A 26,389-nucleotide genomic window follows, 5' to 3' on the forward strand; every position below is an offset into this window, starting at 1 on the left:
AGCAGTCTCACTTTGGGTACCCATGCAGGACTCTGAGCTAAACTAACAGACACTCAGAACAGGGTTCCAGGAGAATAAAGTTTTGCAATGTGAAACAACTCAAACCCTAAATTGTAGACCTTTACAGTCCTCCGGGACTGGGTGTGTGTAACATGGCCTGTGTTGTAACACAGATGTTCTGCAGTCAAGAACATTCACAGACAAGTAAAGAAGTTTCTTATGCAAAAGCAATGCAGAATAAAAATCTCTAAAATAGCATTCATCCAACAGAAATCCTCTGCGACTCTTTAAAGTCAGAAAAACAGAACGTCCCGTTAATGCAGATATCAACTGAACTCTGAGAGTGTACGAACTTGGTGAGGAAGAAATTATATGAGGGCTATTTGTTTTTTTACCAGTATCCTGATATTAACACAATCATCTAATAACCCATCATTAGTTGACCCTGCAGACAGTTAAAGACAGACAATAAAAGTCAGAAATAATAAAATATACCACCATTAATAAGTCCGGACACGCCCGTCTCATTCAAAATGAGGATGTCGAAGTGTTCAAACAAGTTCAAAGCAACCAGTGTTGACTTTTAATCATAAACTGCACACACTCGCATACAAAGGGTCCGGCTGTACATGCTGTCTGTGTTGTGAACTCACACTTGTCATGTCACTACATGCATGACAGAATCAATGCAGTTCAATGTTGGCAGCTATAAAATACAGGCCTGCAGGCACGTGTCAGCGAGGACATGCAGGTAGACATGTCAGTGTGCACACGAGCAGTTTTTGTGACGATCATCCGTTCACAGCTGGGGTTTTTAGACACCTGTGAAGGCATCAAAGTCATCAGGGAAATCGTTTTAAAAACAGCTCAGTGAGTTATGTGGATTATGCTTCTTAGAAGGCCTGCTGGTTTCACATTTACAGCAGTTTTAATCTTTAAAGTCAACCATCAAAGCAGCTTCACTGTTTGCCTGATGGAATAAATACAAATGGTAAATACAAAACCTGAATAAAAAATGAGCCTCCGTTGCCGACAAAAATTCAGTTTTTAAATGGTAACTTGCCATTTCTACACAGTAGTTACTTTTCGATTGATAACATTCGTCCTTCTTTTGACAGACAATACGAAAAGCCAATAACAACGAGAGTTGCGCCATGCTCAGCCAATCACGTGGCTGGAATAGAGCCATGCCAGCAGCTAGTTGTGGCTTGTTTGTGCTGAGGCAGGCATGTAAAAAAAGAAAATGAGTGACACGGCCCAAGGCGTAAGGGATGACATCGCTGATGACATTGATGATATTGATGATAAGAAGGGCCCGAAAAAGTTTGGTGGTGTGGAGGTATTTTGGTTTTTTGAAGTCCGACACCAAACAGAATAGTGTGTTATGTCGAGCACATGTTCCGACTGAAGACAGGGAATACCTCTAATGTTTTTCATCACCTGAAGCAGCGCCACTGGTTTGAGCACGGAGAATGCAAACTTTTTTTGATTAGTTGATGTTAGAGTGCAATGTCTGTCACTATAGACAACCTTTACACGCACATGCGTCGTAGTCGTGTTCCCGGTCACCTCCTCACTGAAGCAAGCAAGCGAGTACCGAGTTCAGAGCAACGTGTTTCCTATACAAGTAACTGAGTGATTTTACTACGTGTGAAAGGATGTCTACATCAGCTGAGACGTTGGGAGAGTGCTCCCGAGCAGCAAGAGAGACAACCGCTGATAGAGAGCAAACCGGTCAGATATAGGGTTTTAATTTAAAATACCTTTTCTGTATTTATCTGAAACAGTTGTATGGTGTCACATGTCATGTTCAACTTTGAAAGAAATTAAACAGTTAATTAGAAATTGACCTTCTGATATCTTCAAATCTCAATTAAGAGTAACAAAATAGTGATTTGTTTTATATCGTGATATATATATATATATATATATATATATATATATATATATATATATCGATATCGACTGATATATATCGTGATAAGACTTTTTCCTATATTTCGCCCAGCCCTAACAGCAGTGTTTGTACTGAATTAAAAAGTAAAGATACTGTAGCACATGTTGGTAAGTTGAGTCGTAGATAATGGACAAAAGGCTTATATTTACTGTAACAAAGAAGGGAAGCAAACAGAAACTGAATGCAAGTGTAAACGGAGGCTGAAAAAGATGAAGAAGAGCCTTTGTGTTTTCCTCTTACCTCAGAATGCTCCTCAGCACGCGCCACCTCCTCCTGCAGGAGGTTCTGCGCCGTCTGTAGGCTGTGCTTCTGGCCGCGAGCTTCTGCAACGACAGATAAACATCACTGATGCATGCAGAGCGATGGAGATGAGCTATGACTTCACTGGAGCTGAAGGAAAAATCCAAAAACCCAAGAAACCACAGCAGAGAAAATTATTTTCCAAATCAAAAAGAGTGTTCATGGTATGTGCTGATGAGGAGACGCTGGTGACGTGGGTGGATGGATCCTGGCTAGAAAAAAGGGGAAACAGGCTGTAAATATTCAACTGAGAGTTATTTTGGGAGACTAGCTGCAGTTTGGTTTGACCACAAGACTGAAACCCACTTTGGAGCCTCATTTTTGCCATCTCCTCACATCATTTTCCTGACACACCATTTATATTTGCTTAATAGAAATAATAGTAATAATAAAAAAAGCTTTATATGCATTTGAAGCTCTTATTACAGCACTCTCACACTTGTGCAACACATTCAAATAATTCATGTGTCACATAACATTCAGACTGGCTCACATCAGCACCAAATCAGATGGTGTTGTGACACATCAGCAAGCTGCCAGACTGATGAACGCTGAATTTTACCAATTTGACGTTAATGCATTAGTTCTGGTTTAATAGAACTGTAGTTTTGTTTAAAATGACTGTTTAATAGTTTTTATGAATCATAACAGCAAAAGTGCATTTCATCTCTCTGAAGTTTTTTTCTAAAAGTCAAGCTGTGCAAGTTTCAATCACTCTCATCCAATAATAACCTGCTAATCCCAAATGGAAGAGACTCTGAGAAACATCGCTTCAACTACTCCCAGCTCAGACCACACTTCAACAAGATTATATCAACCAGTCATTTGGAGACTAAACTTAAGGTGAGTAAACCCCAGTAACATGATGTTCATGTCATGCGCGGTGGAAGAGAGATGGGAGAGATTACCATGTTTACATCTTCTGATGATAAAGATTTGGGTGAAATTATATTCAAGATCAGACTTGTGGGTGACTGGAGGCACCAACATCCACTTGTTTTGTTGAGGACACGTTTCTACGTAGTAAATGTTCGAGCTGGAAACAGGTTATCAGAGTAAACGCCACGTGAGATAAGTGGGTGTAAGTACAGCATGACAAAGATGAATCAAAAAGCTGGTCAGAAAAGTGTGACGCAAGTTAAAAACAGTCTCCCACTGGACCTGCTGTGACCTCATTTTAGCGCAGTATTCCCAGGTCACAGCAGTTAACTTGGTGAGTGAAAATGCTAGAATTCTAGAAGAGAAGGACATCCAACACTTAAAGAACGCAAGACCATTTTATTCCTGCAGAATTTCTATTGATCTTGAAATCATTCAAATGTATTACATTTGAAAGGTTATTACCCATGAACTACAATATTTGCACACTGTAATCAATCTCTCTAATCAAGCCAACATTTTTAAGCTGCGTAGGAGACTTGTGAGCGGACAGCAGCAAACAATCTGAAAACAAGTTAGTTGTTGTAGTTAGGCCAAATGATGAGGAATGTTTATCAGCATGAATGTTGAGTTTGTTGATGAGTTTGAATGTTGAATGGCATTAAAACACGATGCACAGAAACAGTAACAACTAGCTTCAAGTTAGTTGATTTTATGAGCAGTTGTTGATATTAAATGTTAGATGGCTGGTCAAGATTCCTACTGTTTTATTTTTATTCATAGTGTCGCAAACCCCAGCCTGAGGTATTTAGGTAATTTCAAAAGCACAACCTCTCTAGCAAGACTTTGATTAGTCCCCTAGTTCGTGAGAATGAAATGGATAGGGATGACAAATTTAAAAAGACCAGTTTCCAGGAAAAGCTTCCAACACTTGAATACAACTATTCAGTGAATCTTTTTAGAATCAGATGATTTCATTTTAATACTATGTATTGTGTATATAATATTACAAGTACAACTGCCCAAATCAGCTTAGAAATCAGAGATAAACTTGCATCAGAATAATATTTTTTCTTCAGTATCAGAGTGAAACAAGGACAGCAGCTTATTTGGGATTCTTTTAATGGTGCAAACTTGCAGAAACGCTATTAAAACATGGCTCGAGCCGTATGCAATAGTCTGACTCAGTCTGTTTTGTTTGAATAAGAGTAAAATGTGTTTATTAATGCGGAAAACTCTGGCCACAACTGTGACAATTAAACCCAAATTGTATTGAGCATCACAGCTCCGTGGCTCTGCAGTTCTAGGATGTAACGCCACGGCTGTAAAAACAAATCTCTGTTTGAGCCTTGCACATGCACAGCCATGCATGTGAATTTACTGTCATGCTGACAAAGACACCTCCAGCTGCCCCCAAAAATGTCAAGGGACAGGATCAGATCAAGCTACAGGAACTAATAAGACATTTTTTATAACATAACTATATACCACAGAGCTATAATCTCATCTACTTTATAATCTACACAAAGTTAGCAGAGGGAGAAATGATCATTATCATTTTCTTTTCAAGATAATAAAGCCACACATCTGCAACTCTAAGCGAAAGCAAATGCAACACAACTCAATTCTGTCTGTTTATCATTTACCAGTTCAGCAGCAACGACACCAATAACTATGCAGTCATTTGTCATCCTGATGTTTTTCTGAGCTCTCTCCAGCAGAAAAATTTAATCTGGTGTTTATTCTTGTTGTGCGTTGTGCTGGTACACATTATGTCTCTTTCCTCCCTACATTGCCTTGTCTTGGGTCTCTTTGCTGTTTTACCACTGTGTCCTCCCCAAACTTCCTTTGCAATGAAGGCTGCGTCTTTTTTCAACCTTCACTTATTAAGCTGAAAGCATGTTGTCATGTAGCTGGTGGTGTGTGAAGTGGTGCCCTAAAGCAAAATGGTATTGTGCCAGGCTGGAAACCACAGCTGTAAACTGCTTTATCTCAGTCCCTGGGTGTTCCAGGGCAGTTTCAAGGTTAAGAATGTGAAAAACTAAGGTCATTATACTTCAAAATGTGGCAGAAGCAGATAGTTCTAAGGTTGGCATGCTTCTTTAGTGTTGATTTAAATTATGGTGTCTAAATGGAAATCTTTTTTATTTCACAATGTGCAAACAAAACAAAATAAAACATTTTTAAAAAGCTTCACAATTTCTACATCTAATAGATAATAGAGGGCACAAAATAAAACCTTTTTTAAAAAAAGCTTCACAATTTCTACATCTAATAGATAATAGAAGGCACAAAATAAAACATTTTAAAAAAAAGCTTCACAATTTCTACATCTAATAGATAATAGAGGGCACAAAATAAAACATTTAAAAAAAAAAAGCTTCACAATTTCTACATCTAATAGATAATAGAGGGCACAAAATAAAACATTTAAAAAAAAAAGCTTCACAATTTCTACATCTAATAGATAATAGAGGGCACAAAATAAAACATTTTTAAAAAAAGCTTCACAATTTCTACATCTAATAGATAATAGAGGGCACAAAATAAAACATTTAAAAAAAGCTTCACAATTTCTACATCTAATAGATATTAGAGGGCACAAAATAAAACATTTAAAAAAAAAAGCTTCACAATTTCTACATCTAATAGATAATAGAGGGCACAAAATAAAACCTTTTTAAAAAAAAAGCTTCACAATTTATACATCTAATAGATAATAGAGGGCACAAAATAAAACATTTTTAAAAAAAAAAAGCTTCACAATTTCTACATCTAATAGATAATAGAGGGCACAAAATAAAACATTTTAAAAAAAGCTTCACAATTTCTACATCTAATAGATAATAGAGGGCACAAAATAAAACATTTAAAAAAAAAAGCTTCACAATTTCTACATCTAATAGATAATAGAGGGCACATCCATCCTGATGTAGAGCAGCTCTGTCTTGACATCCTGGGCAATAAGGTCAGTAATCGTAACTAACAGGCTTGACCGAGCTGACTGTAAAGTGTATCTTCTCCCTCCAAGAGATGATGTGACAGTCACGCTACCCCCAACAAGTCATACTGGGTTCAGCAGAGTCCGGGGGGGGCAAATAAAGGTCATGGTAATGGCTCTAATAACTCGAAACCCCCGCAGGGGAATCTCCACCCCCGATCTACACAGATATGTGTCGGAGGGAAAATGTACATGTGTGCTGGCAGTTGCTTTTCCTGTCAAGATCCTGTTTAAATCCTCTCTTCTCGTGGAAGTCTTCACTTCAGAACTTTACAGGGGACAGATGTGCTTTGAAAGTATTTTTGAGCAGTAAAACATTACAGTTTCAATAAACCTATCTTTATGCTGCACATTATATTCGGCTTTCTATTGCCCTGTCACCTTGGCATTAATAATCTATGACATTAATAATCTATGACTCCACAGCGTTCCGAACATCAAGTGTGTTGTAGTAAGAGCAGCCATGCATTAAGGGATGGCCGTGCTCACGACCAGACGCTGCAGATGTTGGGGGATGGGTGTGTAATGAGAGGTGACAGCCAGGCAAACAAATAGTCTTAGAGCAGCTGTATGCGACCTATATTTTTGGAGCTTACAGGGCAAGTGGACCTGGAGGCCTTATGCTGTACACAAAATTCCCTAAAGAAGGGAATGGTGTCAGAGTCACACATTTTGTCTGGAAGCTGATATGAGACAATGAGTGGAGGCAGTTGTACTGCTGCTACACGAGCCACTGTTTGAACAACTGGCATTTTCTAGACCCTACACAGTCTTGAGATGCTTTAAACTGTTGTTAGTACATACATGAATGAGGCTTCAGTTTAGATTCCCTTTAAAAAGATGAATTGAACAGTGCAATTACAGATCAGTTTAAGCAAAGAGTATGGTAATTATTTTATCCCTAAATTTGGTGATAATAGAAAACAGAAACTGTACAGAAAGGGAGCTGAGTCACTTCTGATACATGTTGGATTCATGGTGAAAAATGTACCAAGTTTGACTGTTTTAAGTTAACATCTTTAACAGATTCAGATGTGTTTTTGCTCAAGGTGAATAATCAATGTTAGTAGTAGTAGGTAGCAGCATGATTCTACATCTAAAGCTATTTTTTGCTTATGAAAAGTGATGAACATACCATAGATTAGTATCTTCAAACATTTCCATCCTGTTGAAAGCAGGTTTCAAACTCAACCTCCAAAGATTGAAGAGGAAAGCAGAATAAAGCCCACATTTCACTGACCCTGGCATCCCTACTCAGGGGCGTTTTAAACTAATTATTTCTTCCATTGTTGGAACATACAAACTCTAAGATAGCAGTGCATTTGCAGTCACGGCTTATTGATTTGGAAGGGCTCGTCTGAGGAAATCAAGGCAACAAATTCTGTATCTCTTCATAAATCTTTTAAAAACAAGAGAACAAAAATGAAAACAAAAAAAACCCCAACACTTTTTAAAACAGCTTCACGGTGATTTATTTAGAATTCGGTTTTTGCTTTAATGCTTTATTGTTGCAGAAGTACACTTTGATTTTGCTCTCTAAAGCCACAAGAGCATCTCTGTTCATGTCTTTGGAAGCAAAGTTAAAGGACCGCATTTGAATATGATGAGACTGTTATTTAAAGACTTCAATTAATGACATGCTTTACAAAACAACTTTTGGATGGAAGGAGAGGCCAACAGAGATTTACTCTCTGGTGATCATGAATATTCACGCGAAATTTCAAGTAAAAGCTGATGCACTTTGCCTGGGAACATCTATGACTGCATGGAAGCGCGAGTTAAAAGACCCTCAGCAGGTCACCAAAGCTTTTCCAAACCATCCTCTGCTAACGGCTGAAAAGAGGACGGACACACAGCTGAACAGATGGACTCTGAATGGCCTCACGTCCCTTTGGCATTACTGTGGAGTGCGTTCAGAAAGCTCACAGGAAGCTGAATTCCATTTTGCAGCTTCCTCTGAGTGATACATATCTGTGGTTCTACTTGTTGCGATTTGTGCCTGCGAAGATTTTGCATTCTAACCCCTTTCTATAAAAAAGTCAATTCAGCTGACAGTGTGCTGGGATTGCAACAGAACAGGAATAAACACATTCAACACTATTGGAAAGAGAACACTGCAGTAAGGAACAAGCTATCTCACACTTTAAACGTAGATTTACAATCAGAAGAATTATCCGTCATTTCATAAAGAAAGAAAAATCTATTAAAGGGTTGAAAGAAAATGAATATGCTGAGCTTTTTAATGAGGCTGACTGTTTGTCATTTATTTAAGCACAAATATTTAAAGAAAAAGGTCTCTGATGGGACAAAATAATACATTTCAAGAGATTTCCTTTGACTTTTCTGGCATTTTTCATTGATTAATCAATTGATCTAATCTCAACTAATGCCGAGCACTCACATCTTCCAGACTTCAGAAATTAAGATTTGTTCATTTTAATCAATGTGAACTGGAAATGTTTTGACTTTTAAAATACTGGTTAGTCAAAGCAAACAGTCTACTTTTCACTTTTCTGCAAACACAGATGATGCTTTAGTACTTTAGTAATGGAAATCAATGCCGTAATGTTGGCATATGACGGTTTTCATTCATTCAGGTGAACATCGAAGGTTTGGAAAGTCCATCCAATGTAAAGTTTATTCAGAAATATGTTAAATGTAGGATTTAAAAAAGAATTTCTGATGCATTTAATCTCTCCTTCCCTTGAAGCTGAACTTTACTCTTGGTCACTATCTTCTGTCTTCCACACTTTCCAGAGGAGAGAACATGTTTCATGACTCATTTTGCTGGGAGTGACAGATCTGAAGTCATTACAAGCTGAAGAGTCACTACAAAATAATAAGATCGACTGTCAGGCACTGAGGCCCCTTCAGCCCTGACTTTACAGATGTATAGTTTTGGGCAGGTTTAAAGTCAGCAGTAAAATCCTCTACAATGATGCGAGAGGATGTGAAGTCAAAACACACATCGTGTTCTTATCTGAGTGGTGCTGTGGAGACACTGATCAATGTGACAGTTACCGTCAATGCTCTGTGGACTAAGCAGCCATCTTTTAGCAAAAAGCTTATTGAATTATCATACCCTGCTGAGTCCTCTGCTGAGATAATATGGGGGAAAAGTTCACCCCTGACTCAAAGTAGAAAAAGAAGCTGAAAGCATTCGGTGAAGGAGCTTTGCTGGTCGGGACCCTGAACACGTGCAGTTGGAGATTATCGTCAAGATAGAAACTTTCTGAAACAGATGTTAAACTCCTCTCACAGCTCCCATTTGTCATTCTTTGCACAGCTTCAGCACTTCTGTCATCAGTTAGTGTGTCGAACAGAGCACGTTTTTAAGGGAAGACTGTCTGAAAGTGTACGCTGTTATTCCTATCAGAGAGAATAAACTTATCATGACAGCAAAAGTCAAAGGTCCATACTTTAACAGTGTGGGCACAATGACAGGAGCAAAGTGGTACGCCTGGGCTGCATGGAACCTGAGGTGTGTAGAACCTCATCAACTATTTTGGTTCAAGTATGTGCAGTAGAGCAAAGTGCACTCTGAAATACGAGCTGTCAGGGGAAAAAAGGACTACAGGAATCATTCTGTAGTTTGAATTGAGCAGCCTGAACTGTACACAAAGTAAAACGATAATGATAATACAATGACCACAGAAAAGTATATCGACTGTCAAATTGTTAAAGCGGCTTATTTGATCTGATAAGCGACAACGTAAAATAAATAAACTGTACACGTACTGTAGAGCAGAACAAAGAGCTCTACTGTCTCACCTACTGTGTGGAGGTGGGTGTGTGGTTACTCTGTAGCAGCCCGTTGCCATTTGAGTGTGATTTAATGCAGGTAAACACGGTGAGCGGGTGTGCGTAATGGCAACTCTAATGTGTGGTTTCAGATTTATAGACATGCTGCATGTGCGCTGCAGCTGTCTGATAGCTGCAGAGGTTTAATGACCTGGAGAAGAAGCAGCATTTCATACAGAGGGGAGGGAGCCATGGACAACAGATACTGGAAGAACACTCACTCACATACCAATGCAGATGCATTCACTGTCATTCCTGCTTTAGTTAGGCCACATGTTTCGTTTCCAATTCTGATTTAAACCCATGTACTGGTAGGAAACATTTATTGAAATGGAATTTAACTGATACTTTAAGCATGGTTCTGATATTTCTTTAAAGTTTGCTTCAGTATCAAAAAGAGACTTTCAGGATCACATTTTTGTTCTACATTATACTGTTCTTTAAATCATAACCAAATGTGCTGCACTGACCGTCATTTATTTTGGTTAAAGTGGCATTAAAAGAAACCTCAATAAGCCAGTCAGATTAACATTACAAATGCATAGGTGCTGCCAAGTGTCTTCAGTCACAGCTCCACTAAGTATCCATATGGGTCCTGTCATGTTTGAGAAGCGTGACAGTCAGAAAAGTCATTGTACTTGACAGGGGCTTGTGCCTGAAGGACATAAATCCAGAACTTAAGCATACAAATGAACTGGAAAAGATGCAACACATCATCAGCAGACTAAATTACTGAGCCCCACAAACAGGAATGTCATAAAAAGATCAGCACACCAGGGCTTCTGTCTTACAGCAGTCATTCTCGCCTGAGAGCTGTGCACCAGGAAACAGCGGAAACATACAGATAGCATCAGTAATGGCCACTAATCTTTCCACCCAGAAGGTTGCTAAGTCGACTGATCAGGTGGGGAAGTGTTTATCAGAAATAGGTCACGTTAATACAAATGGGACCTTGCACGACACGGATGTATCCGAGGCTTGGAAATCAGTCAGCTCATCAGCAGTGAATTATAACCCTGCGGCACTTCAGCCTCATGTGTCCTCAAACAACACACAGCAAAAAACGTTACAGCACCTTTACTGCTCATTGTAATAAGCTACCAACTGAGAGAAACATTTTGCTCTTTCAGATTCAAGTCTTGACCAAACCCTCGCGCTCTCAAGAGAAACAAAAAACAAAAAACAATGAAACCTTTTTCCTTTCGAAACTCTTCTGTTTATGTTTCTGTGGGTTGACAATCTTTCCCCAGCATGTTAAGCCACAGTCGGCACTGGTCACGGGTTTAATACTGGCGTTGAAACAGTATAAGTATATGACATATTTAATTAACTATGCTGTACTGCAGTGTACGTTAAGCATTGAAATGGAGGAACTCGAGAGTTTAAATTTTTTTACCGTTTGTCTATTGTCAGACAAAATGTGCAACATATTCCACTCTCTTAATCCATGGCACAACTTAAACTAAAGTAGTTTACACTCGTTTATGAGGAAAAGCTTTAAACTTAATTAAAACTAGCTTTCTTGATTACGATCGATCTAGAATGTAAAACAAAGTATGAACGATAAATGAAACTCAGATGACAGAAGTAACCTCTCTTCTCTTTAAGGTCATCACCGGTCTGTCACTGCTACTATTGGCATATCAATCACTAAGCTGACTTAACTAGTATCCAGCCAAGCGTCAAACTGTCGGTGTTTAACTGAATTGGTAGTATTGAATAAAGCTTGAATGAATCCAGCGAAATGCTCAAATGGCAGACATTACAAGTTGCTGTTGGACTGCTCTGCTTTCCCATTTTAAAACTGGTCCACACAGCTGTCGGTGAGGTCACTTCAGGGCAGCCATATAATGGCCATAAAACAACAGACAAGTAAGGTGTACTCACTGATTCTGACACCAAACAGTCACCTGCACCTCCAGCCGATAGTTGAGTTTGTTACAGATGTCAACGCTGATCATTTATGTCCACTTAATGTCATTTCTAATGCTGCATTCTAACAGAGAAGGTGTATGAATGTTAGATCTAAGCCACTTTTATGCAAATAATGAGGATCCAGTAAAATCTAGCTGCCTTTATTATTATGGAAATAAAGTTTCCAAGCATTCTGCCACGTTTGTCTGGTTTGAAATCCAGATCTTAAAACCACAAATAAAATTGTTGTCCAATCTAGTGCAGCTTCCACCGGTGTTCTGTTTCAGAAAGGAAAGTTTCTGTCAATCATATCTAAAAACACTCCCAAGTGGTCCAACCATCAAGCATCCAAACATGCCCCTTTAGAAACGTGCCGTGATTGACAGTGACAAGCATTTAGCTTCACAACTGAACCCATGCTTGTTCTGCTGATGTCAGCGGGTAAATGGAAACGTTCTTGTGTAAATGGTTTGTGTGATTTGACCCGAATAGGAAGCATCTTCAGCATGAAATAATGTAAAGACAGAAAATGGAGCAGGTCTGGAGAACTCTTAAAATTGGAAACACATACAAACTAAATCAACATTCCATCTCATCCAGCTTCTTCTGAGCCATCTGAAACTCTTAAACTACATTTTGGATGAGCTGCTTTGTCTCTGGTTTGTATGACTTTTGTTGAGCTTCTTCCTTCTTGCCAGCCTCTGTATGTGTGTGCGTGTGTGTGTGTGTGTGTATGTGTGTGGCGTGGCAGTCTTTGTTCTCTGGCACGCTCTCTGCATACAGCTGTGGTTTATTGTCTCATCAGTTCTGCAGTTGTTTTCCTCAGGTTGATCTCCACTCACCACCAGATCATTATACGGTGTATATATGTGGTAACGCTGGGCTGATTCTGACAAAGTCAGTCTGTGTTATCTTGCTGTGGATCTTGTTGCAATTAGTTCCTTGGTTTTGCTCTTAGAGCCATCCTGAAAAGCTGCTACCCCATACTCACCGTTTCCCTCTGTTCTTCCAAGAGAATCCAGCTTACCAGTCCACCAAGACCACATCACTGTCTACCTACTTTCAGGATTCCTCGTTCTCCGGTCTCTGCCTGGATGTACCCATCAATCTGCTCATCAGTCTGTCTGCATCCAGCTGTGTCAGATAAACTAGTTCATCTTTTAAGCCTGCTCTTTGGGCTTCAGCTTCAGTTTAATGCTGATCAATGCCAGCATGCTCATGATAAACAGGTATAAAATTGTCTTGCCATGCTCAGACTGTGAGTGTTTCAGCAATCTCACCAAAAGCCACAACAATTGGAGGGTTTAAAACTAACAAACAACAAAGCCATAAAACCCTGCACACAACTAGGCTGAAAGTGTTTGCAGCAAACTGTATATTTGCAGTAGAAGTTGTGCACACAGATGGTCTCCACTGTCACGGTTTTATCCAATCACAACTAACCGTCAGTGACACCCTCAGCATCTTTGCTTACTCTGTATATCCTCTCACACCACTTCTATCACTCTGTATTACTAAAATATGCATCAGACACAGAGCCAACTTGCATATTCAACGTGTCAATCTGACCCGGCGGTTTTACAAAGCATAAATGCCGATCACACACATGCACTGAGAAAAACAAGAAAATACTCTCTCAAACCAACAAGTTACTTGTTGACTTTGAGGGCATAATGCTTTCATTCAGATATGAGCATGGAAAGTCCCTGCAAAAAAACTAAAAAAAAAAAGACACTATGAGCACAGCTACAGAGCAAAGAGTTTTGCATCACAGTCAGTGGGGTCACATGATGAGATTAACTCAATTACAGCTATAGTTGGGTTATGCTCTCTATTTGAGTAATTGTCCCTGGATATAAGGCGGTGAATGAATCGAATCACTGGCACAAAGCATGTGATGTCATATGTGATAGGTGGAGCTGTACCCATTTACGTCTTCACCACCACCAACAACAACTCAGGTATTCGAGAAAGATGGCGAACGAAGAGTGAGATGAAGCTACTTCCCTCTACATTTATGATGAGTATGTTATGGCACAAACGCGAGGCACAACAGCGCATTCTCCATCGCGTTGTTTATTTCGAGAGTAACCCGATCCAATTTTTTGTCAGATTAAGGCGTCTACATGAATTTAATAATTTAGTCTTGTTGTAATTTAGCCATTAATCCAATCCGATGCCACTCATGTAAGCCCAAAGAGTGTCATTCACTCAGATTTAGTATTATTGCAGCAAACAAGTCCAAACTCCCATTTTGATGATCACACCCATATAAAGAAGTTTCAAGTTTAAGAAAAGAAGTCATAGGCTGACCCTTTCTGGTCCTGAACCGGCAGGAGGAGAAAAAAATGACTATGTGGTCATTTGATGCACTCTTATCTTGAAACATGGATTACAACAGATACAAGCAGAATAATCACAGACAGAAGCAGTAGTCTGGTCCTTGTCAATCAGCTGAAATCACCGGCATCAGACAGTCCACCAACAGTGATTTAACTTAACGGATACCAACATTCCGTTAAGTTTAGATATCTAGGTTAATGATTGTCTCAACATGGAAGAGCTGTGCTACAGAGACACGTGTCTTCTGTCCTTTCTGAGCTCAATCAGCAGCCCGCATTGACTGCTGCTACATCTGCTATCTTTTCTCTTACAGAACATCTGTGGTTCACTGTGATAAAGACCCAGTGGGAGGTAAGCTTAAGCCTGGTGGGCCACCAGGTTTGTAAAGGAAACCCTGGAGTTTTGTTTCCTGCTGACCTGCTTGAAAGGACATCCATGTGAAAAGGTGGATTAATTCAAGGTCATGCTGACGTAAAAGTTAAACTACATTCCACAATGCAATGTCCAGGCTTTCAGACCTCCTGCCCTGCCCCACGTTTCTTATTCCTGCATCTGCGATCGATTAAAACGGCAGAAATGACGATTAAAAAATGTTTTGTGATGAGATTGAAGACTACATGAATGCCTGCTCAGCAGCCGAGGACAAAAAGGTCAAGTTAAAGTCAAAGTTACAATTCTGCATTGCTGTTTGGAATTTAAAACCTTTTTACATCACGACACCAGTAGCTTTCAGGATGTGGTCGAATTGATTTCGTTTAGCAAATGCAATGCCATCTTGGGTAACATTGAGAGCTGCCGAGAAGTAACTGTACTCCATTCCAATACAGCCAAACTGAGCTGATAGTAGTAGCCAAAACTCTGATATAAAGCCATTAAGGTCTGGCCTTAGACCTTAGACATGAACACAGTTGCTTTTTAATGTTTTAATGCTTCATGTTTATTTGGTTTTTGGAGCTTTGTTTGTGTATAATGGACATGCATTATATCTTGTATCTTTGGGTTTGCAGAGGGTAAAAAGAAAGCAGCATCCTAACTCCTCTCTCTCTCTCTCTCACACACACAGATTTTAGGACTAGTTCATTTGGAGGTTCAAGATTGGCGCCATACTGGTGGCAGCCTGCTGCAGTAGCAATGGACATATTGTGTCTGTCTCTTCAACTTCTTGCAGATGAGTTGATGAGAAGATGGCGGGGATGCAGAGCAGGAACAAAACAGATTAAAAGGAGGATGTTTGAACCATTTCTTCCCTTGATCATCATGGAGGTGTGAGATCACCAGCAGATAAGATGGACAAGCTTGGAGGCCTGACTAAGACGCAGCAGGAATATCAGGAATCCTTTCTGTCACTGACACGTCAATTTAGACAATTCTCTACTCAGATTTGAGATTCTATGGAGTGAAGGAGGAGGATTACAGAGCTAGTTAACAACAGATGGTTGGATGGTTGTCACTGAGAAGGAGAGTTTCTGCACCCCAGATGTTGAACAGGCTGTGAATTCCTATCCATGTTATCTGCTGAGAGAGTCCACCTGTGTTACCAGCCAACACTGTGGTGACGTCACCATCTAAGTTGTTGCCAAACTACTAAATCAGCACCTAATCAATTCACAGTGATCTCTTTAGATTTCAATCACACCTCACTCTGCCACACATCGACTTTCTACATCTTTTTCAGCTGATTTCTATCTTATTCATTTTGTTATCCATCTATATGACATATTCCATAATAATGTGTAGTGCGGGGATTAATAAAGTACTTCTGAGTGCAGTCCATATCATCAACACCTCCGATGGGGTCTGATAAGTGTTGGCATCGGGCGCTTTAACCCAGCATGTGGTTCATCCCGCTGTGACAGTTCCTTGCTACAAATGTGCCCTTTTGACCAGAACTCAGTATTGAATTAACATCTTGCAATGTAGATTCCTCAGTTGATGGAATAGCTTACAGTGAATATCTAAACCTCTTGACCCACCGAAGAAGCTTTGCAGCTACAGTAAAACAACATGTCACGTAACCATGGGAACCATGCATTCAGCTGGTGAATCAAAATGGGTCATATATGTTTTTATATCTTAGCCTGACTGGCCAACAAACACTGCTGATATCTTTTTATTTGATTTGATTTGATTTGATTTGATCCATAAATTAGCCCAGGCCAATATATAATATAATCAATGGCTGATACAAGCTAAACTTAAGCTTAAAGGTTTAGGAGTCTCGTGTGCAGCTGTCATGATATAAACAGCAGGCATGTAGTAACTTACTAATTAAAAATGTACTTGCAGCAGTCTCCTCTTGTCTTAACTGCAGCGGCTGTGTTTTATCCTTAATGTCTTTTGTATTGTCTTACAAACTGTTCTTCTTATGAATAAAGTGTAAGGTGATTAGCATATTTTATACGCAAGAAAGGTCAAATGATGTGTAAAGTGGACATTTCAAGAGAGTGCGCAATGAGCCTGAGAAGGAAAGCCTGAGGAAAGGTCACAGTCACCATTGTAGTACCCATAATCTCTGAGTTTAAGTTTTGAAAAGCAGCTAACACAAAGAAAGCCTGGCTGTGTTAAACTTGCTTCTGTCGGGTGTATTAATGCACCTGCATTCCACTTCTGCACCTGTGCACCTGGTTAGGTGTAAACCAGTGAAATGCAGCCCTGTGCTTGTCCTTCTGTTTCAAGTTCAAATGTTTTCCCTCTGCCTTGAAAAAGGTCTACAGCTCAGCATTAACTGCAGTCCAAGCAGTCTTTTGCTACACTGATATTGTGCATGTTGATATGATGACACATTTATAAAGTATGACTATTTCATAAACCGCTGCTCAGGAGAGGGAGTTGAGCTAATGATCGGTTTACATCAGCCGACCTCACTCACCAAGGTGTCTCAGACTGCTTTCCAGAGGGAGGGATCCAAAATACAGCAAACGCAGACTGGTCTGGTCTGGGCTTGTGATTGTGCATATATCTACCTGAAAACAACCCAAAGTTACCGTACCTTGTAGCTGTCACACTCTGTGGTTAATTGGGGCTGCTGTCACTTGAAATATTTGTGTGTTTTATCAATCACATGAAAACAGATTTCTACAGAGATGCTGCTGAGCCTTAACACATAGTTAGTGACAGCATATATGAAACTGCACATTGATGTTTGAAATAGTATCATAGCTGTGCCAAAAATAACTGTAGTGATCTGACGGTGTCAACATCTGAGCCAATAATATACAGATGATAGGCCACAGAGAACATAAAAAAAAGCTGCTTCTGCTTCTAATCACAACAGTGATGATAGTAATAGAAGAGAAGTCATGAATAATCTCCTACAAAAAACTGCTGAGAAATCTTTCAGGAATACTAAATAAATGTAATAGTTAGAATAATATAAAAGTTAAAGCATCTTGACATCAAACCAAGAGTTTCTGTAGCATGAACCTAAACCCACACAGGGCTCAGGATGCAAATCCCATGATTCTGACACCGTGGGATTTGTGCGCCCACCATCCTACCCCAAAGCCTTCGATAAAACCAGTAGAGGAGCAAAAATCTAAACAGGTGGCTATCAAAAATGTTGGGGAAAGAAAATGACATCAAAGTAATAGATGTTGCTTTAAAAGAAAAAGGTTCGCCTGTATCTGTATGTGTGTGTGAGGTGGATTATATTTCACTCAGAAAGCACAGCTTGTGCAGCAGCAGAAGAACACAGAGTGAAACAATATTAGTGAGGAACTGTCTGAAGCAGAAAGGCTCAAGGTTTCACCTGCGCCTGGGGACCACAAGCACATCTCAGCCTTTCTGAGTCCCAGATCCCCTCCACCAAACAGCAGGATGGATTAAACAATACAGCTGTCTGCCCTGATCCACTCCACAGTTTGTCTCTGCTACAGTTAGTCGCCTCAAGAAATCCTTCTCATTCGTCTTTTTTTCCCTGTTTCGTTGCACCAAATGAGAATCAGATGTTTTGCAGAGGAAGGTCGGACCCCCACCCATCCTGCTTCGCTGGGGAGGTAGGAGAGCATCTGTGTGCTCCGCACACATTGACAGGAAGTTTAACATTCCACCCAACTTCCATCACTGGCCGGCAGCTGAGGCAGGAATCTGACAAAGCCTTTTCATTACAGTACACCAAGGACTGAGCCCCATCCATAAAGTTTCTACTTGGACTTATGAATAAGAAGCAGTTTACACTGCTTATAAAAATGAGTGCATCAGAACTTGTTTTGTCACCTGTTCTTGATTTAGCGTACAGTGTAAGGAATCTTTAAAGCTCAAAATGTAATACTAAGGCTTAGAAGACATCTTTTCCTGCTGCCCTGTCAAAAGCATGACTTGCCTAAACAAAGGCGAGCCCCCTTCATCCCGAAAATTCCTTGACAACTGCTGCAAGCTTCCTGCTGGCATTTGATATGCTCCATTTCGTTCCCATGACCAAACTCCAGTCATGCTGAGCACTTGAGGGCTTGTCTCACTGACACTCTGAAGCGTTTCTCTACTCTGATGTGAAACTTCCCTCATTCTCTGATCCAGCACAAGTGCCACAGACAGTCAAATGGGATTTAAATATAGTTTTGCTTTCTATGTCTCAAACTGTGCAGTAAGTGTTGTGTGTGTGTGTTACTGCAATTACAAAGGAGGACAATGAGGAGCCACTGTGGGATATCATGTGTAATTAGTTTTGACCTTAAGTGGTTGGGATGCAACCTCTTCTTGGAATTTGGGTAAATTCTTCATTTGGCTGGGTTCACTGAGCATTTTAAGACCTCTGAGACAATCTAAGCATAAATGGATGCAGGTAATATGTTTAATTTACCTGCATCCATGAGGTAAATTAAACATTGAGCCAGCTGTTTAAGGTCATAATGAAAGAAGTCCTATCAACGGAAAAATAAATCCCTTAAAAACGACTGAGATGACCCATCCAGCTCTGGAATCTGAACCAGTGACTCTATCATCATAACCACACTCATCTTGACCTATACTATATATCTTGACTGTGATCATCCACTGGCATCTCAGCAATACAAAACCAGAAACATCTCCCCCTCCAGTCTCACTGTCTCCTCGGTGGTGGGATAAACTCACCCAGTTGACTCTGTTTTTCCCAGCATGTGGTTACCAGGTTGGACAGTTCCCTGTATTTCTCTGCCAATTGGAGTTTGCCGTTATTAAGGCGGGGTTGTCGGGCAAGACTCCCCTCAGCTATGCTCCGGTTGGTGGTCAGCAGCGTCTCCCTGTCCACTTGAAGCTCCTGAAACTGAACAAAAAAACAAGAAAAATGTCAAAGCAGTGGCCATTCATTTACAGGCTGACAGGACGAGTTATGCACGAGAAACAGTTGTGCAGAAAAATGTGTGTCGCACTAAATTAGCCAATGAGCATTAACATAGACGTTGACCACAGAGAGGCTGATTCCTACACTTTATTTAAAAAAAACAAACAAAAAAAAGGAATCTGCTACTGTTGCAAAGAAACTTCTCTGTTTCCAGCCTGTAAAATCTGCCTTTTTTGTTTTAAGTATAGGGAAAAAATATAAACTGGGTAAATAAAGAGATTCACATTCATCAAACAATTCCCCTTAGGTATGCATCTGATCAGCATCACCTTCATTCCGAGGCCAAACACACAATCTGACATAAAGAACAGATGAAGACACTGAGACAGCCTTGGGTTGCTGCAGCTCCAGCACGTTTAGACCAACTTAAATGCCAAGCACCTTAAAAACTACCAGAAATAACTGATGCTGTTACGAAGACAAACAGCGGCCATACTGCTCTGATGAGGTGCAATTAACATTCAAAGAGAATTGTGCCAAAGCATCCATGGTTGAGAGCTGCTGTTCAGCTGCAGGCACAGCGCACTCAGCGGTTGTGATCACGCTTTAGAGCGGTTAGACACACATTTATGCATCAGAGACCATGTCCTGTGAAAGCTCTGATTCTCTATATGTTCAGGAAAGTCATGATGGTGCACAGAGATACTGCAGATAGATACGGTCAGGCAGCTGAGTGAAGCCAGAAACTGGAAGAAAAATGGTGTTGAAGTGAGGCAGACAACCACTGAAAGCTGCCTGGTACAATCACCGTCGCAGGCAGACTACCTGTCTTCCATTACTTACAAGTGGAAAATTCCCAGAACATGGAATCTACTGAATGTTAAGTGATCTGCTGAGGAGAACCTCAACTGTAACAGCTGAAGGAAGGAAGTGGGTGATAAGTCACATTCTCCACTCATATCCCACCCAAGCCAGTGCTGGCATTTAGACTGTTGTCCCAGTTTACTGTTATTATCCACTGTCAATCCATTGACAAACTGGGGTTTCTAAATTGATTTAAAAATAAACATCATCATTGTCACGAACACAGTTGATGTTCATGTGACAGCGGCTGGAACAAAGCTATGGACAGATGATGGTGCTGTGCCACATATGGCACATGCTGCTGTGAAACAAGGATTTCTCATTATGTGAAACGTTTCCTGCCTTCTGTGCTCATGCATTTGTGATGCAAGGAGAGGAATTAAACCACGTATAAACTGAGAAATGACAGGAAGGGAGTGACACAAGCCAAGCGTCAAACCTGTCCCACTAATTTACAGTCTGTTACTGACAAAAAACAGTCATTTTCCAGTCGCTTCCACTGAAAGAAAGCCACGCCGTTAACATCAGCATGCAGACACTGTTTATAATAATACTGACACTGCTTCATTTCTGCACGTTCATCCTATTACAATATTTAACTTTAAACAGTAGTGCTTCATTTCAGCAGAATTCACTTATCGTGTCATGCTGCAAACTGAAAACATGAAACTAGTAGGTTAGGTATGATGTGTGATAAGCTAATTGAGTTTACATGCAATAACAGGTGCTATGGAAATAAAATGATCTGGTGACATATCAGATAAGGAAGCACTAAAAAATGTGTGAGAATTAAGAGCACAGCGTGCAGACATGACAAAGACATTAACATAAGTCAAGCTGGTCTCTGATAACATCAAAGTCCATGAACCCATACTGGCTTAAGTGAACATAAATATTTAGCTTAAGCTGGTGTGTAGTTAGTTGGGACAAATGTGCTGAATATCCTATGAACAACAGCAACAACAAAGAAAGACCATGTGAAATATGTATGCATTAAAATAGCGTGAAAAGGAGATCATTTTCTGACTGATCATTTTCTGTTGAATGCAGCTGTTTGGGGGTTGGGGTGGGGTTGGAAGAATGGGATGTATGGGGGAGGGGTGGGGAGTGTCACACTGTCACTAGACCATAAAAAACATAAATTATTAAAATGAACGCCACTGCCTTCAGTCTCGCAACAATAGAGTCAGAGCTGAGCTGTGTTGAAATGGCTGGTGTCTCAAACACAGACACGATACCACTTTGTGAGCTTCACAAAGTAAAAAAAAAAAAAAAATATCGGAATCCTCTTTTTCCTCCATCAGTCTCAGCATTCCTGTAAGAAATACCCGGGCGGATACTTTTCTTGCTCAATTGCTCTCTTTCAAGAGTCAGTCACTTCAGGCCTGAAGCCTACTGCACTGAGCTCAGTGTTGTACGGTGCATCTGTCTCACATTTTACGGGTCATCAAAAGGATGCATGAGCCTCAAGTTTGGAGGAATTTGCAGAATGTTCCCTGTAGTCATAAGAGGGTCTGTCTGAGTGCAGAAAAAAAACAAAACACGAACGATCTGCTGTTCGTTCAAAGGGATAAAGATAACGCAGCTCGTTTCAGACGTGGAGACTGTTCATCCGGCCCATTTTCCTTCAACAGGAATCAAATCGGACGCTGCGTTTCCTGCCTCTGCCGGCCGGCCCTGTTTATCTAACAACAACTACTGCTGTCGTTGGGCTTTTGATGAATGGGCTGGAAAGGGAGGCTGACAGTGTTTACCATCCCGACAAATGACAACTGGGGAGCACTTTAGAGTTAAAAGTCCTGCACTGAAGAAGACAAGGTGCAGGACTGTTGTTTTTTGGGATTCAACTCATTTGGACAGACGGTGCTTTTCTTTTATCCTCAGTGAGGCTGTTCTGCAGTTTAAAACCATCAGTCTGAAACTGACGGTCAAAGTCTCTTCTATGAAAGATGATTTGTCATGAAAGCCAAAGTACAGCACATTCAGAATTCAATAGCTGTATGGAAAATAGATCGTGGAAGGCCAGCTTGGACTTTGGATCATTTGGGAATACTAAAAAAGGGCTATATAGTCAACAGTATTATATGATAATAATGGAGGAAATGACCATTTGAGATGTGGTGTTGGCAACAGACACGAACCCAAAGAGAAATTTCAGCTGACTCTACGTGCCTTTTCTGAGCTTTACAGTTTCTTTTAACTTATTGTTAAGCTGCGTGGTTTGACTGAGGCTTTACTACGTGGGTCTGGGCAAGTCCTCCGTGCCTGCAGTCAATATTCAAAATGTTCTCTCTTCCAATTCTCAGTCTGTTGTTGTGATTTTCACCTCAAATGACCTAGAAAGCCAGGCTGCCTGGAGCTGCTCAGAGTTCAGAGGAGGTCCTCTCCATTCTCTCTTCTATCAGCTTCCCCTCTGAGGATTAACAGAGACGCTTATTAATTAAAACAGCAAAAATAGGGATTTCTGCTAACAGTGACAGCAGCACCTGGAGGCTGCCACACATGACGTGTGGCTCATTGTATGTCAAGCAGGGACACACCGATCACTTGGGCGTTGACTGGATTTCAATGATTTTTTTTAGCTCGACTCGCTGTGACCTGCAGATCAGGGTCAAAGAACCCAGTTTTCGTTTTTGTTCTGGTTGAGTAAGCATGCCATTCACACAATGGCACAGATTGCCACACATTTGCACGCTAGCACGTCTGCAGTGTAGAAGTTTTCACGGGGAGGCTAGAGGATGCAGAGCTTGCGATTTGTGACATCCGTAAGCGGGAAAATCAAGCAGCAATCATTTTGGGGACAAAGAAATGCTACTCTGTTAGGCTTTCTAAACAAAAATGACACATAACTGAAAGCTAATGCCTCAGCAGACATTTTGGGGGTTACATTTTGCTTTTCAGTTGGATTTTATTGGTACAAACACCTTCAATTTCCATTGACAGAACGAGTGGATCCTGTAACCCGGTGCAGCATTAGAGAAAATTAACTAAGCATGTTACATTGTGAACACGCATGTGAATTTTGAATTATAAAAAAAAATGTAGTTTTGTACATGTTTTTGGTTAAAAAGATTTTGGTTCTTGTCAACTGTATTTCCGAGACGTATCCCTGAGAAAAAAGAACAAGCAGTGCAGCAGCAGTCATGACTCATTACATGTGATTAAAGTTGTTGGTTTACATAACATCTGTAATTAACATAAGATTAATGAAGTGTACCGCTTTCACAAATTACACTGAGACGACAGATGGATTGCAAAAGCATCAATTTCACAGACACCCGTGACCTAAAATAATTCAAATTTTGAGGTGTGCAGCTCACATCCCTGTGGCTGGTAAAATCCGCACAAGTTCTGCGTTATTAGATGATGACAAATAAATGGAGCCTGGGTTAACACTCACTGAACACCCCTGAGCTCTGTGCAGGTCTGACTCATTCTGCTAGACCCCTGCAGAACCATGTGCACTTCGTGTGATTCAACTAGTTTCGCTCCATCATCCTAATATACATTCACATTGGCGGGTTTTAAATGTCAACTCCTTCAAGTAGTCCTTTTAATTTTCTGAGCCAAATCACGAGACATTTAGCCTTCACTTTATTAATCACGCTGACTGTTAACTGTGCTCACATTGCTAGATTGCTACATTGCTAAAGATTCAGTGCAGTGGTTTGGAAACTGTCCTTTAGAAAATAACAAGGAAGGCAGTGGAATTTCTTCATCTTTTTTTTTTTTCTTCCTTGTTCTTAACTGTTCACTGCAGTGAGAACACATGGGAAGATGACTAAACCCATGCTGGTTATGTTTCACTGCTCACACACTGTTATCACCCCACCCATGGCTGCAAAAAAGGCTATTCAATTCCAATGAATGCCGATGGAAAGCCTTTTTTGTCCAGAGCAAATCTCATAAATGGGGCCCATGAAAAAAAGTTTAGGACCCCTTGGTTCAGGCTTTCTCTCTTCCTCCCTCTGTGTGCGTGTGTGAGTGAGTGAGTGTCTGTTTGGCCCGCATAAGTCATGTTGTGGAGACATAAATGTATTAATGCAGTCACATACTGTGTGCTTATGGTATAAGTCTTTACATTTTAATATGAACAGTGGATTTAAAGCTAGGGCAAGGGTGGGGGCCAGTAACAGTTATGGTAAGTATCTAGGAGATGAATGGAATGTGATAAATATCCTGTAAAATGATAGAAGGACTGTGTGAGAGGCTGTGGAACACAAAGAGGGATGCGGTGTAGCTTGACGTCAGTAAGGGCACCACACAACCCCTCAAATATCCTTTCTGAGTCTTGGGATTTTTACTAGATTTTACCGTGAAGAGGACACAGGTCAGTCAGTATTCAAAGTTGGAATTGTAGCTATTCATATATGTATGTCTAAACATATTGACTGAAAGTCAACTTAAAAAGCCATAAAAAAGACTCTTCTTTCAAGTCATCGTCAATGTGTTTTGGTGGTCCTCATAGGCATGAAGCAACTCTTAAATGGTAGAATGCTAAAGCACAAAACAGCGCGTGTGGGGTCTTCAACGCAACATATGATGCTTCCTCCAAAATAAGCACGCTTCCTACGTTACAATAATCACTTGTACGGCACCAACACAAAAGTCTCTTGGTGTTTTTATTCCAGCGTGTATAATTAATGATTCCACCAAAAAATATTATGGGACTGGGGCTCTCAGAAACGAATTGGAAATTCGACCACTCGCCACGCAGACAATCGATGAGCCATGCACTGAAAGCGGATTTGCTTTACAGACTGCACACCGAACGTGATTACTGAAGACACACACTCACGTTCAGCTCACCAAAGAAAGAGCAGCTGGGAAACGCTTCTTAATTGAGATAAAAGAGGAGATTTGGCTATTAAATTCAGCGCAAATTCCTCACACCACTTTGTTTCTTGGAGGTAAGAGAAGATACCCACCTTCTCATTGAGTCGAATGATTTGGTCCATTTTGTCGTCGTTTTGTAAAAGCTCCCTCAGCTCACTTGTGCTTAAAGCCCTGTAACCGTCAGGGCAAGTGTTTCCCTCCTTCAAGTTGGACATTTTTCCCTTCAAACTGCGACTGAAGACGGGTTTGGAAGCACAAAGTCCGTACCGCGGTTACATCTCGCTCACATTGGAATGCGCTGCGAGCTGTCCGCACGCGGCATCAAGCAGTCGACGATTACACTTCCGGTCCGTACCTTCAAAAGAAAAGTGTTTTTTCATCCTTGCTCTTTCATTCTGACTGCAGGAAGGACCCTCGACAATCTTTACATACTTTTGTAAGGCCAGTTTTATAATGTGCTCAAAACATTTTCCTTAATACAGCACATTGTGACAAACTGTCGACATATAGTGTTACTTCTATAGCACCATTCAAACTGTGCTTCAAATAAGAAGGAGGAAAATAAAACAAAGTATAAAAGTGCTAATATGTATTTTCTCAAGAATGATCCTGGTCTACATCTGGAAAGAATGTAATGTCGTTCCATAGGTTATTCATGTTTATAGGGTATTAGATCACCTTGCAAATCTAATCTTGGACATAATGAATTTCACGTTGCTTCAAGTGGCTTTCTTTATAGCCCTGACTTACTCCAAGGAATGATATTTAGTGGTCTTTGCGGAGCGTGATTCATCTTATAAAATGGTCCTTAATTTAATGGAACAGTTCGACCCTTCATTTAACTGTGTGACATTTCTTGTTTTGTTCTTGACCATGAGTAAATGGGCTAATAAAGTTGTGGGGAGTAAACATTCAAACCGAATATTACCATGTGATTAAGGCACTGGGAGAAAGAAAAAGGCAGCAGACCTCTTTTATTAACCCCTTTCTTCTCTCTGTCTCCATGCATCATGTACTGTATTAATCTAATGGAGTAGTACACAGCCCCGGGGTTTATGTGTGCAGTTCCGTGTGAAGTAGGGGTGCCTGGGGTGCTGCAGCACCCCCTACTGGCGGCGCTGCTGCACCCAAAACTGTATTTACCCAAAAATAAATACATGACATAAAGTGAAAAAAACAAAGTGTAAAAAAAGACCCTAAGCCGGAATAATGGAGCTACGAATCATGAACTGGT

The 26,389-nt window shown here is 40.4% G+C and overlaps 1 protein-coding gene across 1 annotated transcript in view; it reads right to left on the bottom strand.

Moving 5' to 3' along the window:
* vps37d (VPS37D subunit of ESCRT-I) overlaps window positions 1-25,462 on the bottom strand; it is a 39,167-nt gene extending 13,705 nt beyond the window's left edge. Inside the window, exons 1-3 of the mRNA XM_072375036.1 lie at window positions 25,248-25,462; window positions 19,266-19,437; window positions 2,198-2,280 (exon numbers count right to left, since the gene is read on the bottom strand). Of these exons, the coding sequence (XP_072231137.1) occupies window positions 2,198-2,280; window positions 19,266-19,437; window positions 25,248-25,370 (378 nt within the window). The 5' untranslated portion in view covers window positions 25,371-25,462. The remainder of the gene's footprint in view (window positions 1-2,197; window positions 2,281-19,265; window positions 19,438-25,247) is intronic.
* Between the last annotated feature and the right edge of the window lie 927 nt (window positions 25,463-26,389).

This window comes from Leuresthes tenuis, unplaced genomic scaffold (assembly GCF_036924035.1).
Source record: "Leuresthes tenuis unplaced genomic scaffold, fLeuTen1.0.hap1 SCAF_21, whole genome shotgun sequence".
Classification (NCBI taxonomy): domain Eukaryota; kingdom Metazoa; phylum Chordata; class Actinopteri; order Atheriniformes; family Atherinopsidae; genus Leuresthes; species Leuresthes tenuis.